General features: G+C 39.2%; 1 protein-coding gene across 3 annotated transcripts in view; it reads right to left on the bottom strand.

The window, feature by feature from the left end:
- LOC148421907 (F-actin-monooxygenase mical2b-like) overlaps positions 1-17500 on the bottom strand; it is a 63103-nt gene that overhangs the window by 23112 nt on the left and 22491 nt on the right. For all 3 annotated transcript variants that reach the window (XM_088416338.1, XM_088416339.1, XM_088416340.1), the window contains exons 5-16: positions 16979-17080; positions 15732-15887; positions 13732-13832; positions 12750-13007; positions 12548-12663; positions 11000-11126; positions 9643-9721; positions 6861-7008; positions 4711-4910; positions 3167-3246; positions 2788-2856; positions 2535-2660 (exon numbers count right to left, since the gene is read on the bottom strand). In XM_088416338.1, coding sequence (XP_088272464.1) covers positions 2535-2660; positions 2788-2856; positions 3167-3246; positions 4711-4910; positions 6861-7008; positions 9643-9721; positions 11000-11126; positions 12548-12663; positions 12750-13007; positions 13732-13832; positions 15732-15887; positions 16979-17080 — 1562 coding nt within the window. The remainder of the gene's footprint in view (positions 1-2534; positions 2661-2787; positions 2857-3166; positions 3247-4710; positions 4911-6860; positions 7009-9642; positions 9722-10999; positions 11127-12547; positions 12664-12749; positions 13008-13731; positions 13833-15731; positions 15888-16978; positions 17081-17500) is intronic.

The following is a 17500-nucleotide window of genomic DNA, read 5'->3' as shown; positions in this document are numbered from 1 at the left end:
AATCAAAGAGGTGTAGAATAAAGTTATCACATTACAAAACCGTATGATGTGTGAATTTATCTCATGAGCCTATATGAAGGCGTGGTAGGTTTATTAATTCATTTATTTATTTATTTGCTGTATTTTCTGCACTATGGGGCGCCTATGGAAAAGCCTATATATGTAAAAGCCTTGAATATTTTTTTTAAAAGCTGACAGTGCGCCTTATAATCAGTGCGCCTTATATAGCGATCATATCATGTGCTGACTGCAGAAACTGCTGACTTATCTGATCATTGAGTTGACATTCCCTTGAGCTCAGTTAGTGGATAGATAACAGAATGCAAATGCGGTCCCAGCCACCACTGTAGCTTTGAATCCATGCACACCTAAAAGTCTTAAGTTTCGTGAAAACGCCACCTCACTGACATTACTTCTGGAAAAAATAAAATTGTAGTTTATTCATTTTTGGTGTGAATAGAGCTGTGAGAATACCTATATTCTATTAATAAAGTCTGAGTGACTAATCTGATCATTGACATGAGTTGACAGCTCTATTTAGTGGATACATAACAGAATTCAAATGCAGCCCCAGCCACCACTGTAGCTTTGATTCCATTCACCTTATAATATGGTGCGCCTTATATACGTGTTTTGCGAATCGTTGACCTAACTTGAAGAGCAACTTTTTTCAAAGCTTTAAATTTTATTTGAAGGTTAATCACAAAAACCTTAAGGGTTTTATTAATGGTACAATATGTGCACATAGAGTGGTGAACAGATGAATTTGAAGCACCCACACTACATCCTGCCTATTTTCGATGTGTCCTTCTCCCATCATGCCTGATTCAAATATTCAGCTCGTCAGCAAGCTCCATGGATGCCAGACAGTGATTGTGATCATTTGAATAAGCGTCTTGAAAGTCAGAGAGATAAAAAACAAGCAGGATACGACTCTTAAAGAACCAGTATGCTAGCTCTGCACAACGTTGTCTCAGGGACCACATTTCACAAGCCGACTTCAAATAGACTACATTCTTATAGTTCTTTTCCTTTACCCATCATTCGTTCGCAGAAATATGGCGCTGAAGCACGTCAGCTTCCTACAGGCGCGCGGCAACTTGTGTAATATAATTACAGATTACTATAATTAAATAAAAAGTGTGTTCTTTTTATTGGGGCGCAGCAAGGCACTGTGGTAGAGTGGTCGTCTTCTAGCCGAGAGGCTTTGGGTTCGATCCCCCGACAAATCGAGACCATGTCGAAGTATCCTGGAGCAAGACACTGAACCCTAATTGCTCCTGATGCTGCGTCATGAGTAGGTAAATGACTAGTTAGTGTAAAGCGTTTTGAGTACCCAAAGTAGAAAAGCACTATATAAGTGAAAGTCCATTTATCATTTACCATGTTGTAGACTACTTGCCTTTGACACCGGGATGCAATCTGATTGCAATCCAGACATACACAAACCTGCAATTAGGGTAGTTTTTCTGAGATGAGGTATTTTGTAACTTGCTGAACGTTGATCCTGTCCAGGCCCAAAAATCATGATCCAATTAAGTAATACTGTATTATGTAATATATATATTGTAAACTGTATTGTATATTGTTTGTCCGCCTCGCAGTTAAGAATCCAGAGTTCAATTCCACCTTGCCCCGGTCTTCCTGTGTGGAGTTCGCATGTTCTCCCCGTGCCAGTGTGCGTTCTCTCCTGGCACTGCGGCTTCCACTCACATTCCACAAAAATGCATGGCAGGTTGTATTGGACAGTCTAAATTGGTATGATTGTGTGCATGAATGGTTGTTCGTCTCTATGCGCCCTGCAATTGGCTGGAAACCAGTTTGGGGTGTCCCCCGCCTACTGCCCAGAGATGCCGAGGATAGGCACTAGCAAGTCAGCGACACTTGTGAGGATAAGGAGCTTTATAAAAAGGTTGAATGGACTTTAATACACTATTTCTATTCAAACAGCGGTTTCTTATGGGGAAAAAAAGGGCATACATTCTTCAAGAATCATAGTTCTGTTTGTTCACCTATTGCATTAGCAGTAAGTGGACTTTCAAAAGGCAAATTTATGTGGTTTATTTAATTGCACAACATTAAAATCTTACATTTTACTTTTAGTTTGTCAGTGCAAATCAACTGGAAAAGACTTGAAAAAAGCACTGCCTTTTTTGTTCACTTTTTTATTCACACTTGCTAGTTCGCTCCTTGCTGTGAAGTGAGTTGCATTTACTGCAATAATCTGGCTTTTGTATTTTAGCTTGCAACTTAAAGCAATCAATCAATTACTACTGTAACTCAAGTCTTGTTAGAAGTACATTAAGCCAAGGTAGCATGCTTCAAAAGCTAACCCTTAGAATTCAAAAAGATCTTTTTTTTTCCCGGCTGAAATTTTTTTGTTCTTCAAGTACTCTAAATTACACAATTCTTTCTTTTCGGTTATTTTGTGTTCATGAACACAGGAAAAAAAAGCAATAAATGTAAACTCCAAACACTCAAGGGTTCAGAAATAGCCAAACTGTTGAAGCCTTTAATACATGTTCATATCTGACCTTCTTATGCATTTTTTCTGCTGAATTCTCCTCAAATTTGGCCAGCAGCTGTGTTGCCATGGATCGGACCTTGTTCTCCTGCAGTTTCCTGTCTTCACCTGCTGAGGGCGTCCTGTGACAGGATAACTGATGCCCATTGCAGAGCCCAAGTAATGTGAGTAGGAGAGTGCAAAGAGTGGTTAGATTGAATAATAGAAATGTTTAAATGTTTCATATTTCACTTTTTAATGTGATGAAAAAATAATCTACCGACCTCTGTGAGGTAACTGTTTCCCTTACGACGTCTCTTATTAACAGAATCATCGTCAAGTTTCTTGTCATCCTGTGAGAGCAAGCGCAAGATTCCCTCATTAGACATTTTTAACCTAAATATCATTTTGCATTTACCTTGCAATATTCAGCCTGCAGACATCAATAATGCATCTATACATCGCATAAGAGATGGGAAAACTTAAATTGCCATGCTTGACTATTGTGCTGGCTTTCAGTACCAGAAGAGTAATTACGCTGCTGTGATTAATGGCAAATAGCGGATGAAATGGGAAGTGATAAAAACCTTAGCGTCCTCAGGGAAAAACATAAATTGGTTCCAAGAATAAAAGTCAAAACTTTGACTAAGAGTGTTACCCAACCTTCGGTATCCTCTTCCTGGGGTGGCCTGGGTTGCTTTTTGCCAACTGCCTGTCGCTATTCTCGTCTCTTTCTTTCGCTCCTGAAATGTAAAAGCATAGTTTGTTCTATTACATTTATAAAACCTAAAAGCTTGGGTGACTGTACGATATACTTTTATGTGGAAAAATTAAACGTTCAGGAGATTCATGATTTTTTATCGTCATAAGCATAGTAAGAGTACACAATGAAATTACTATTCTGTTCACTTTTCCGAGCACTTACATTCTACACAATGGAATGGCGAGAACAACTCTGCCCCCTCAAGAATGTAGGAGGAACGGGCCTTTAGACATGAGTATCTGAGTACCTGTGTGTGAATATCTTGCAACACAGTGATGTTTGTAAATGAGCGGACCCGCCAATTCACAAACGTTTGAAAAACTAAACATTTACCAATCATAGGTCATGATAAATACATGAACAACATTTACAAATATGTGAAAATCGCAGGATTTTTGAATTTGAAAAACATGTGAAAATCTCAAATGTGTTTTTAAATCTGAAAACCACCGGAATCTAAAGGTATCTGTGCAAATAATTTTAAGACAAATCTCTCCCCAGAACTAACCTTTTAATCTGAATCCTAGATGATATATCAGGAATAGCCAGAAAGCAAATAGCGTTGCAGTTAACTCATAACGCTTAACTTGTGGAATCTAGGATAATGACACTATTTTGCATAAGTAAACCAAACCGTTAGAACTTTATTTGTACTCTACATCAGGGTCTCGCAAACCTTTTGGAGTCAGGGACAGCTTTTAGAAAGCAAATTTTACAAGGACCCCCATTGTAATTGTGTGCGGGAACAAAACAAACAAAAATAATTCAAGCCAAACATAAGTGCCCGTTTTAATCACCAACAGATTCAATTTGATGAGTATATGTGTTACTTTTTAGCTATACTGAAGTTTACAAAATAAAAAATGCAAATTGTATGCGTTCTCACAATAAACTGGGTCAATTTCACCTTAACAGGCTGCTGCCACACATTTAGCAACTAAATAATTACGTAAGATGTTTGATGATGACTTTGATAACTTTTCCAATCTGCATACAAATAAATAAAAACATAATCTTAAAATAATTGATATATGTGACCCGACGAAAAAAAGATGGAACAGCAAGCATTTGTGGTCCATCCCACAATGGGTACTTGTGTGCAACTGTCAATGATTCAACCGCAGACTGCTAATGGTTTCATACCCAGTAATGACAAGATTTAGAATTACTGTTATTTTATGTTTACTTCAACCTAAACTGGATTTAAACTGCAGGTTCAAGTTCAATGACGATACTGTAATTTTAATATTAGTGAGACCAACACAGGCCGACTGATGGTGTGTTGCTACCAAAAATAAATTAAAAAAGTTATCTAATCTTTATAATCCCCTCTTCATATAAAAGAACATGCATTTCAAACAGAAATCTAAATGAATCAATTTGGCAACAACTGAGAAATCATCACAACCAATCAATGTCAAGAAAAACTGAATATTACTCTGACCTTTTTTGCTTCCAGGCAAGTTCCTGAAGGCTTCGTAAAATTTGGACAGGTACAAAACCATAAGCAGTTTGTCTGGTTCTGTCCCTGCAGCCATCTCCTTTCCAGTCGTCACTGGCTGAATCCCAAAGTGATGCTCAGCCACATCAAAGGCCAATTGATTGTTTGCTGCCACTTCATCCCCACGAAGGGAGTCATAGTCACTAAAATAGAAAGACAAACAATAAACATGTTTGAAAAATAAAAATGATTCAGGCCTGGCCTATCTTACTACATGCTTTAGTCGATACATATGAATTATTTGAACAGCCTAGTCACTAGGCTGTTCAAATACTGTAATTCATATGTTTATCGTTTGTACCAGAGTACACATTCTTTATCTGCCAAATAAGGAAGTGCTGTATGGCTAATTGAACTTCCACATGCCTTGCAAATAGGTGGGTTTTCATAAACAGATATGAAAATGGATGATGAGAAATTTTGTTTCTTTTAGATGAATAAATTTACATTTTCTCAGATGTCGGCCTGAGAAGACCACACCTTTTCTTTGAATGCACTCATTTGTCAGGAGAGCAAGGGCATTTGCCCCAAATGGCATGGACTTCCTCATTTCGAACGTTTAATTCATAAATGATTTGTATGAATGAATCGGCGATGAATAAAAGTAAATATGTAAATATATAATACATAAATGCAAGCACCATATACAATACAGTGGTACCTCGGTCCTCGAACGCCTCTATACTCGGCCAAATCGGTGCTCGACAAAAAAATCAAGTAGGTAATGCATCGGACCTCGATCAGATTTTCGGTGCTCGACTAGCCGAGCCTAGCCGTGCTCGACTAGCCGAGCCTAGCCGAGCCGACCCGAACGCGCTCCTCGGCTCTTTTCGGCCAGTTCAAGCGCCAGTTCAACTCAGACCGCCAACGGAGTAAGACTTACGCAGTTTGTTTGAGTACGTATTTCTTCCCAATTTTCAACTTTTTTGTGTTGCGCTAGCCCTTAATGATGGGTCCTAAGAGAGATAGTGATAAGGGGAAGGCAAAGAGAAAAACAGTGAGGACCACTATCGAACGGAAGAAACAAACAAAAAAGGCAGAAGCAACTTACAATGGACAGGTTCCTTCTTAAAGAAAAAAGGAAGGCTACTGCCCAGCCAGATTTACCTCCACAGAAGAGAGAGAGAAGGGAGAAAACCCCTGAAGGCGCGTTACCTAGCGTCATCATGAAAGGGGATTCCCCGTTCCAAGGATTAACCCTCCCTCCCGTCCTCGCCGCATCCATTCCCGTATGCCATCAGCCACTCTCCAAAACGTAAGTAAATTATACAAAATGCTTAATAATGCTTTATATATCTTTATCATGTACCGCTTGTGCACATTTACGTCCTCATTGTTGTTTAGATACATGTTCTTATGTATTTTTCTTAATGGTAAAAACGGATTAAAATAGTTTCCATTATTTCTTATGGGAAAATTGGTTTCGGTGTTCGACCAAATCGGTGCTCGACCACCACCTCGGAACGGATTATGGTCGAGTACCGAGGTACCACTGTATTTGAGTGACTTGTAAGTGCTGCAATGCTGGTTGATGTGTTACTTATGTTGAGAAAAAAAATCCATCCAAAATGGTGTTGAACCACCAAAATGTCATCAAAATCTAATTTACTTTGTGGCCAGATGCAAATGGAAAATGATAAAACATTCTTGTGACAGCTGGGGCACACCAAATTGCAATTCATCTGTTAATTGACCCAAAAGTCCAAAATCAAACTTCAATAAAGCAATAATGTGATATTAAAAACACATGCACGCACACGCACACACACACACACAAACACACACACGCACAGACACAGACACACGCACACATCTGGCAACATTGAGGAGCAATCAAAACATTGCAATCTTTTAACTGGTGGTGGTGGGGGGTAAATCTTTTCTTTTTGAAAAGTTAAGTATCTGGGATGTAAGTACTGCTAAATAAAAGAAGCTTATCCTGTCTCATAGTCATCATTGTGTGTCAAAATCTTGAGTCCCATGCAAAATTAAAGGTATTGGCCTCACTGATGCAATTTTGGAGGAGAGTGTAAAAAAAAACAACAAAAAAAAACATTTGAATTTGAATCAGTGACAATAGAATGCATTCTCACATGAGTTCAGGCCTCTGCTTATGTATAAGGGCACAAAGGGCAAGGCCACTCCTCCAGGAAGATGTCAGATTGGTGATGTCAACCCCTCTATATCCATTAGTTTGTTTCTGACACCATGTCAGCAGCCGGTCTGGGCGTACCTCAGACTCTATAGGAGGAAAAAAAATGATTTCAACTACTTTTCTTACAACAAAGCTCAAAATAAGCACTTTTCACATCACAGTTTGCAAGTCAAAATTAGCATTTTCACTTCATTAAAACACTGAAAGGCAAAATGTGAGAAAAAAAATGTTATGTTCATCTTGAATGAAGATGGTCCAGAAGACTGGCTGCACGTTACGTTTTGTCAACGGTGGTCAAAGACTTGAAGTGTAAGATTTGCAGAGATTAGGTCTTGGAAAGAACGAGTGGTAACTTTGCTGAGATGTACTTGACTTGAGTCATACTTGAGTTGCTAATTTTAGGAATTATGACTAGCTTGACAAAAACTTGGGAATGTTTGGGCTTGACTTGAAACTCGGTACCTAATTTACTTGACAGACTTGAAATGCATGACTTGATAAGCCATCTTGTTTCACAGGCACACACAAGCATGAGCACATTTCCCCCATTTTAGCTTCACTCCACTGGTTGCCTGTACATTTTAAGATTCATTTCAAAATCTTTTTATTTGCATTTAAATCCCTGAACGGTCTTGCCCCTCCATACCTCTCTGAGCTTCTGCACCCCTACGCACCTGCTCGCTATCTCAGGTCAGCTGATCAGCTGCTCCTGAGTGAGCCGCAAACTAAGCGGAAGCTCAGAGGGGACCGTGCCTTTGCTGTTGCAGCCCCAAAACTCTGGAACAACCTGCCTCAGCATATTAGACTGGCCTCCTCCCTGCCTGTTTTTAAATCCCTTCTCAAAACCCACCTCTTCTCCTTGGCGTTTAACACTTAGTAAGACAGTGGACTTTTTACTTTTCTTTTATTTGATTCCTTTATTCTTTTATTCCTATCATTTTTTTCACTATTTTATTCTTTTCAACCTTCATTTTATTCTATTTTTGACCGTTACTCATTTATCTTATCAGATTTAGCGTTTTATGTCCTTGAGCTGTTGTGTCTGTTTTTACGATGTTTTTATTTCTCTGTACAGAACTTTGGTCAGCTGTGGTTGTTTTAAAGTGCTTAACAAATAAAGTTGGATTGGATTGGATAGTTGGAACTTTCATTTTAACACAGTTTTTTCTTTTTAGGGAGGAAAGAAAACAAGAAATCTGAATTTCTTGTTTTGTTGATTTATTTTTGTGAGAATATGTAATTAAGTTACGTTTGTCACACTGGGACAGGGATGGCTGGAATGTATACCACTGTTTTATATCACCTCTAACAATCCTTTCATTGCATTAATAAACAAAGCAATGTACTGACATTGCTTTGTTTATTAACGTACATTAAAAATCGCACTGCTACTTCAAAACTTTAGATTTGATACGTCAATGTTTATGAAAAGTTCAAAGTATGGCATTAAGTACATAGCAAGTCCATCCTTCCATTTTCTACAGACACTTATTGTCACTAGGGTCTAATGTTAGAGCAATAAAAAAAGTATATAAAAGATGTTCAAAACAGTTTGTATCAGGCTTCTTAGGAGCACAGTGAAGCAGGTCATCCTGTACTGCATTGAAGAAGTATCAACTTCACCAGTATGGTAATTTCATCCAGCTGCATTATCTGTGTCATCAGTAAAAGGGGCTACAGTTTCACAGTGATGTCATCTCCATAGAGAACCTGCACTGTGTGTTCCAAATAACTAAGCACATGATGTTTTTGTTTCTTTTCCTACATTCCTAACAACAATGTTTTATAGTGGATGCAGTGGCATTTTATGCCTTTATTTTTAATCATTCAATTTGGTTGTGAACAACATTTTTCTCTGTTGTTAAGCTTAGAAACTTGACATATCTTTCTGCAAACCCATTAGAAGCCCACAACCAGCTTTATCTGGAATGCCACTAAAATTGAACCAATTGGATTTTAGTTGATTTGGTGGTTTGAGGTATGGAGGATCCCACAGAAAAGTTTGTTAGGAGTTAAGAGGCAGTAAAAGGTTCACATTTGAACTTGATTGAGTGCAAAGCATTTTTGCAACAACACTTTGATATGTCTTAATTATCGAATCAGACTTTCTAAACACACAAATAATTTAACAAAACTATAAAACTGTGAAGTTGTGTTCATACAGTATGCTTACACAGCAGAGAAGTAAGTAAACCTACAGTATGAGAACAACAGTATGTCTTGCCAACTAGTGGTGAATTACGGTATTTATAGTTGTGCTGGGTATGTAAACTGGCTTGCTCAACAATGTGATAAAACTTCTGATTCCTGTAATTTGGCTCAATGGGGAAACTAATAACCAAAGCGGTCAGGGATTGATAGTGCTCTAAACTGAAAACCAACAATACATGCAAGAACTTTCACAAAAACATTAAAACTCAAACGAGTCCCTTAAATCCTAAATGCGTTATAAGGAACAGACTGTACAGTAAAGACAATATTTAGAGATTTACAGGATTAAATACATTCCCCAAAACTCACATACCTGTTCACTAGTTATTCAATTTAATAATGTAAAAGTATACGTTGAAAGCTACCATGTAAGCATGAACACTTGGTAATTCAAGTACCAATGCAACTTCCTCACACAGAAAAAAATATGTTATCAAAAACAGACAACAAAATTATTAAAAACAAGTGACAAACAACACTAAATTTATGAATATCTTTATGGGACTCACCTCTGGAAATGTAGACAGGTCTACCTATGGAACCATGGTAAGAAGAGTCCTGTTTTCCATTATTGAACAGGTGTCGCACCTTGGAGGTAGAAAGTAATGAGATCATTTATTTTGTAATGTCACATGACCAAGTCCACACTTTTATCCTTCAACAAACAATAAGAATCAGTACACACTCTCCATTTGTCATCCATCCATCCATTCATTTAACATCTGTCCATTGTCTTCCGTTTATCCCAGATTGGGTCATGGATGTGGCAGCTTCAGGAAAGAAACCCATACTGGCAATCTCGACGGGCCTTTTGTCCAGTTCTTCTGGAAATCTCGAGGCATTTTCTGGCCAACCAGGAAAAAAAGTCTCTCCTGCCAGTCATCAGTCATGCCCAGATTCTCCTTGTGGTTGGATGTGCCCGGACAACCTCACTAAAGGGGTGCCCAGCTGTCTTCCTAACCAGCCCGACCTACCTCAATTGGCTCTTCTCAATATGGATGAGCAGCTGTTCAGAGAACCTCACGGATGACCGAGGTTTTCACCCTATCTCTCAGTGAGAGTCCAAAGTCTGGACACCCAACAAAGAAAACTCATTCTAGCCACTTGTATCCAGGATCATGTTTTTTCTGTCATGATCCACAGTTTGTGACACTCTGTGACAAGTAAACACAGACGCTGACCATTTTTAAGACACAGCTCCAGTCGGCCAGCTCGACAATGGAGACAGAAAATGTTCCATTCATCCCTGAATGTCTTCCAGGTCTTGAGTTAGATGTCAGATGTCCTGCAATCGATCATTGAACTGCAGCCTGGGTGTTCTGGTGCAAAGTGCGCATATGGATAACCTTAAGTGTGAACATGATGTCATGATCTGCTTCGAAGTTCAGATCAGGGTTTTTTTCCTCCCGATCAGGCTGTTTAAGTTTTCACTGGCATCGTTCAAGTATGGATTGAAAATCCCCAGAAAAATGATGGCGAGACGGCCATGAACCAGGCATTCTTCTTTGAGCACCATCCCCATGCCCGGATCGAAAGGTAGGCCCTGGTGACCCGCATCAGGGCAAGATAAAACATCATGCAACATTTATAATCATCATAGGTGTGTGTTGAGCTGTGTGTGCTGTTTGATCTCTCATCTACAACATGTTTGCCAAGGGCATAAAGCCGCAAAGAACTCAGCTCCTAGAATCAATGTAACCCATCCACCATGATGAGGTGACAGCCCATATACACTAATGTGATTTAATTTGATTGACATATATGATTTAACTTAAGGCATTTCAATTTACTGTACAACTGTAATTGCTTTCCTTTAATTAATATTGGTTATGGATTAAATCAGACTAAGATTAGAGTCCAACTGACCTGGTATGGGCGTACATGGCTGGAATTTAGGTTCGGGTAGCGGGTTGCAGGATCAATGGTATATTGGTCAAAGTTTTTACTGATGTTCTCTGTTGTGGTCTGAGGAAGTAGTCGGTAGATGCTCTCCCTAGGAAATGATACAATGAAAAAGTCAGGAACCGATTGAAGTATGACACATTTACATATTAGGTATTTGGTTAAGATACCATTCAAAAAGTCAGGTAGTATGATCTGATTTGAACTTTATACTAGAAGTGGTCAGAGACGCAACATAGCCTTATAAAAACAGTCTTACATACATATTCAAGTCAATGCACAATTTTCTTAGTGAGACTGTGATGAATCTGAGTGAGGCTTCACAATTTAGGGGGGGTGCTGGCTGCTCTAAAAACCACATCATCCTTCTCACTATGTATGTAATATCAACAGCGGCCAGAGGCAGCGACCCAAAAACAAAGATCAAGCACAAACGTATGAACTAGAATTATGCTACGTGCACACCGAACGCGAAAACTGACGTCGCTACGCTCATTAGCGGGGCTTTCTGTCGCTGTTGTATTTTTTGTCCACAGGGTAGTGAAGCGATCTTGCTATGCACTTTACGGTAGATCCGGAAAAAAGAGCATTGCTGAGAACTTTCACTTTTCTGGGATGTGACGGAGCCAATACTTTCACCGACAGCACCTTTTCTTTTTTTTTTTTTTTACACTGCGTGTCCCTCGCTTTGCGACAATAAAAGTTTCAATGTCGCAATCAAGTGGCCGAGACTGTGCTAAATGTTGTGCTGACAATGCTGCGCTATCGTTAGCTTAGCACAGTAACTACGGTTCAACAGCTGTTAAGTGAAGCAAACGCTGCACAAACCAGTTGTCCCAAGTTCTCGCTTCCGCCTTTCTACAAGCCAGGTGAGTGCTCTTGCTTGGCTCTTTTTTGTATTGAAAGCTCAGCTGGCCGTGTTGGATCACTCCCGGTGACCCCAAAGCGGCCGCCATGATGCATTCCTGCCCCCTGCGTGAGCCATTGAATGTTCCAGAAGTTGATTGGCTGTCACGACGCGAAACGCAAAAAAAGTTAAAAAGTTTTAACTTCACGCGAAATGGAAATTTTGCTTCTCGTGCCTGCGCGCGGCCATTCGCGTCCCTCCATTCGCGTCGCCCATCGCCCGACGCGCATTCGCGCCCAGTTAGGTGAACTCCCTTGACTACAATACATTGACTCCGCTTTTTCGCCTCATTCAAGGTCGGTGTGCACGTAGCTTTAAACTAAATCATCTCCAAAACATTATTTCGGGACCAGCCCACGCGGCCCGGTACCAGTTGATCCACGGACTGGTACCGGTCCGCGCATCGAGGGTTGGGGACCACTGTCTCCGGGCACTCCGGCTTCCTCCCACACTCCAAAAACATCCATGTCAGGTGAATTGGACATACTAAACTGTCCTTAGGTGTGATTTTTAAACTAGGGCACATTAAATGGTGACAGGCAGGTGCTAACTCCTTTTTAGAAGTAGTTTAATTCTCTGCACAGCCATGCAATGTTAATACGAACCTCTCTGCCAGTATCTCCAGAGGATCTTTGCCCTGTGCAAAGGACTTCACCATCCAAGCTGTGTCAAAAGCTGCCAGAAAACCCCGCGCGCAACCTGTACCCATAGGCCAGAAAGGCTGTGGACACAGTAATCATTATCATCAAAAACGATAAATTTTGTAATCAGCGAAGAGTAGCAGTCATTGCCACTAATGATACATACCTCAAGCAGACTATCTCCTACCAATGCAACGAGTAGCTGATGTCCATGTTTCTCCCTGATCAAAGCAGCATTCTCAGAGGCATACATGCTGGTGAAGTCAAACATTGCTACATCTGGCTGCCCGTAGTGGTTGATAGCATAATCCAGTGATGGTAGCTGGTAATTTGTGCCAAAATCAGCTGCCTCACGGGCATAAGAGAGCAATGCTTCTTGATTTACATTTTCTGTGTTTAGTAAACGCTCTGTTTCTACATAGTCCTAGATGAAAAACAAAAACAAAACAAAAACAACAACAACATAAAGCATATATCCATCTGCATCCAATGTGGCCAAAACTGATCGAAGTTAATGCCTGCTGCACATTGCAATTCCTCTTTAGATGATCAAATAAAGCTCAACAAATCCATTGTACATTGTACTACAATTACAAGGTCTTCTTTTCAAAGTGTATTGTAAAGAGCACATGTAATAAACCAAAATTGTATTCATGAAAAAAAAACCCAATATATTTTAATGAAGCATATTTTCTCAAAATTAAGTGAAATTGCAATTTTCTATTCTAATCTATCATCTGCAATCCTGATTGCAAACGGCACCAGGAAAGTGGCAATATATCGACCATAACGAGTAAGGCCAGGTATCGCCCCAATACCAAAAGTTGGTTTTAGTACTCAGCTGTAACTAAATAAAATAGGTTAAAAAATAATAGAATGTGTGCATTAAATTATCTAGCTATTTAATTTTTTTATCTATTTTTTTTTATTAATCCATGATGGGAAAATGAGGGAAAGTTGTTCTTTTAACACTCATTTTCCTTTTAATGCTTTTGTTTTTAAAAAGAGCTGAAATTTCCTTAATATTCGGACAGCATAAAGGAAATCAAAAAAGCATGGTGAGCTAGCTGAATTGCATTTTCACTGAAAAAATGTAAATGAGAAAGTTACTTTTATGTAGATGTCCATAGTATGAACATGTAACTTACATTAATAATGACCCCTTTGTCCAGCAAACTCTGCTTCTTTGCAGTCATGACAAAGTAATGGGTGTTGTCTCTGTAGTAAACAATATTCTCTAAGTCAATTCCTGAAAATATAGACACAGACAAGGACCAATTTGAGATTAAAAAATGTTCATTTCAAATAAGTAAATTATACCGTCTACAGTACATATATACATACAATCATTCATATATATTCACATCTAGTGCCTTCAAACTTGGGTCCTTTACAAGATGTCTGGGAGGTTGAGGGTTTTAGGCAGAATCTTAGTTGCGCCCAATATTGCACTCTTCTGCACAGAGATGTCAGATGTTGTTCCTGGTACATGCTGATGGAACCCAGCCTGCGGGTAGCACTGTTGACTTTACCCTCCATGTTTAGTTATTCCTTTAGCCATTGGTACTTCTCCAGCTTTGTGGGTTTTGTTTCCAGATTTTGCTGTCACTCGGGATTGCTACATCGATCGCTATAGCTGTATTCTGATGTTTACTACTTCTTTGTGCTGAATTTGGATTTGGAAGTCCCACAGGATCTTGGCCTGGTTGTTCTCACCCTTGGAGGTGTCAGCCATCTTGATTCTGGCACCTCCAATCCATATTCAGCACAGAGGTTGCTGTACACTATTCCTGCTACCTGGTTATGCAGCTCCATGTGCGCCAGGCTCAACAGCATCTTACACCTTACTGTGATGTGCAGTACCATCTCTGGGGCTCCTATGTAAATCCTGCACATGGGATTCTCTCTGGTGTAGTAGACCCTGGCCTCTATTGATCCAGCAAAATAATCTCTCTGGTGTAGTAGACTCTGGCCTCTATTGATCCAGCAAAATAATTAAATTAACTGCAAGCTAGCAGTGCTTTATTAATCCATACAGTATGGCGAGAGCAGTCAGGTGACATTTCGAAGGTAGTTAAATTGACGCAAACTAGTCGCTTTGAGGCCGACAGATTGACATTCGTTCTTCGAACTGATCACATTTGAACGAGCCAACCTGACCCAAATGTGATCTGTGGTCATCACCTCATTTCATGGACTATTATCAGTGGTGAATGAGTTGCCTTAAATCTCAGCTTATTTTATGTAAAACAAAACAAAACAAATTTGCCGTTCATAATTACAGAAAGTGGTCATCTGTGTTAACGTGTTTTTAACAAGCCAAAAACAAAGAATATTATTGTTTTTATCCGAATACCAAAATACTCAATAATTGCAATTCTACAGGTGAGTTACTGGATGCTCTGACTTTTCAAATCACCTGTGTGGTGGCATTATAGTTTTGCAGTTGAAGAAAAGGATGATAACACATTGGCAGATAAGACAGTTGGTCTGTGTTTATGTTTACATTTGAACGCAAGGTTATGTTTGCCTTTACAAGCAATAAAAGGGAAAAAATGAAAACTGGAACATTTAAATCAGGCATTATTTTACAGTATATTACAAGTTTTGCAAAAATCTCCTCACCTTGTCTTCGTGGACTCAATCTTGTGAGACATCTCGTCTCGTGGAATTTGTCCCTCATCCCATCCATAGTAATAGGAGAAAAATAATTCTACATACTTCCAATGCTGAGTAGCTAACTATAGCCCTGGGGTGACCCAGAGACGATGTTACGAACGTCTTAACACATACAAAGTTTCATTTGTGGCTTGTCCATTCCTGCATTCATTCCTCCTAAAATCTCAGGCACCCGGGATTGCCTTCTCTGTTTCTCCACTTCAGGCTAACGCTACCATGCATGCCTGTTTTGCAGATTCTCACGATTCCCCATTCAAAGTAGCCTTTCGCAACTTTCATGCACCTATTTTTTGGTGTTTTGACCTTGCTAGGGGAATTTGGTCTATGAGGTTTTTTTTTTTAAATGTCTTCAACTATTTGTTGTACAGATGTAAGGAGTTAAAGCTGCTAAAACAGGATGTGTCTCTCAAGTTGGCATTGTTCAAAGGATGCGTGCATACACTGCAGGTGATACATTTTGTTGACTGACCTGTTTCTTCCTTTAGCTCAAGGAAGAACTTTTGGTTGAATATAAAGGCTACTCCACTAATCTCCTCAACTTTGGCCTCTGCTGTGGTGTTTCTGTTGACAAAGTTAGCTGTAATGGCAATAGCCAGCTTTCCTCGAAACTCCTTCCGGCGGAAACCTACCAAGTAAAGAAAGACATGTTTGTGAAGAATAACAGCCAAAACCAGATGCAACTTAAAGAGGAATATATTATACTTCACAAGTTTGAAGGAATCATATATAATTTGAAATTAGAGTGTGGCTGGGCAACAAACTGCCTTGACAATAACAGTGCACTTGTCTTTTGCGCATTTTGTATGCTTTTAGAATGACTTGCTGACCAATAAACATACACATAATTTTTTCTGATTCAACACATCCAATTTAATTTGAAATGTGCGCACTTCAGTATGAAATAATGGTAAAAGCACAATATTAAAAAAGGATAAATGCACAACAATATTTAAAGGGCCCTCCTACAAGATCATTGACCAAAGAGAGCAGGAGTTGTAATCTGTTCCTGCCCTGGAGTTGTATCTACTTCTGCCCTCGTTAGTTGATGGTCGTGCCAGGAGCAAATCACGTGTCTTGTAGGAGTGCCCGTCTCCCTCATAAAACTTAAACACACTGTTAGATAGCCAAATATGTTTACTGCAGTAATTCGACATCTGAGGTGTACCCGTGGCATGTCAATCTATACTGTATATCTAACTCATCCGTCTGGCATGAAGGAAACCTTCACCGTGTGTCTGTTCGCTGCACCATGTCTCTTTGTTATGTTTGCTCATGAAATCAGCAAAACCAGGCCGGCCTGAAGAGATTTAAATTTAAATGTAGACTTTACAAGGGGATCAAATACTGTAACTTTTAACAGCACTGTACATTCAGCTGCACATTTTACAACACTGTGCTTCCACATAAGTATGTCAACAGGAAATGCTTTCGTCTGTAATGGAGGTTAGCTTTTCAACTAGTCAACTCATTTCCACTTAAAATAAACAGTGCTTTGAGCACAGGGTGAATGGAAGATAAATATGGGCCTGCACTGCAAAATACTTTTTTATTGGGGGGGGGGGGCACATTGCTTATGCATGTTTGGATTGACGATGTGAAGAATTAACAAAGGAAAAAAAACATTTAATGACTGACCGACTAAAAAAAACAAACAAATAAAAAACAATCACAGTCAGGGGGTATCGCAGTTCCTGACTATTTTCTATTTTACTTTACCATCTAATGTGTTTTTGCGTCCATCAGCTCCAATCACCACATCAAAGTCAAAATCTGAAATGGAGTGGCTTGAGGGCTCGATATCTGCTCTCCAGCTTGGACCTAAAGATGGGGGCATAGCAAAGCAGTTTATTATATTTTGTCACATATATAGTAAAAAGTAAACTACATAATAAAATGACATATGAACAAACAATGCTGAGCTCAGTGATTGATGAGGGATCATTGACTTAATGAAAATGATTACAGGGTTTCATTGCATACTTGTGATTCAACACCCTTTGCTTCAAATATTTGCATTTTTTTGTTTTCACTGTTTAATGTTTTTTGTTTTTTTTAAATAAACCACTCCTGCCCTCAATGGTCACCTATTCACTGAGACTAATATGAAAACAGATACACAGATAGCTTTGTATGTATAGCTAAGAATTGCTTTGTAAAGCTAAGTATGCTGAAAGCAGATATAAAAACCATTCCACTGATATTGACGAGTATAAATGCCAATTACATATTTTCAATGGG

This window comes from Hippichthys cyanospilos, chromosome 6 (assembly GCF_059441005.1).
Source record: "Hippichthys cyanospilos isolate Australia breed blue-spotted pipefish chromosome 6, RoL_Hcya_1.0, whole genome shotgun sequence".
NCBI classification, from domain to species: domain Eukaryota; kingdom Metazoa; phylum Chordata; class Actinopteri; order Syngnathiformes; family Syngnathidae; genus Hippichthys; species Hippichthys cyanospilos.
Note: the sequence above shows the minus strand (reverse complement) of the source record. Positions and strands in the feature narration are given on the sequence as shown.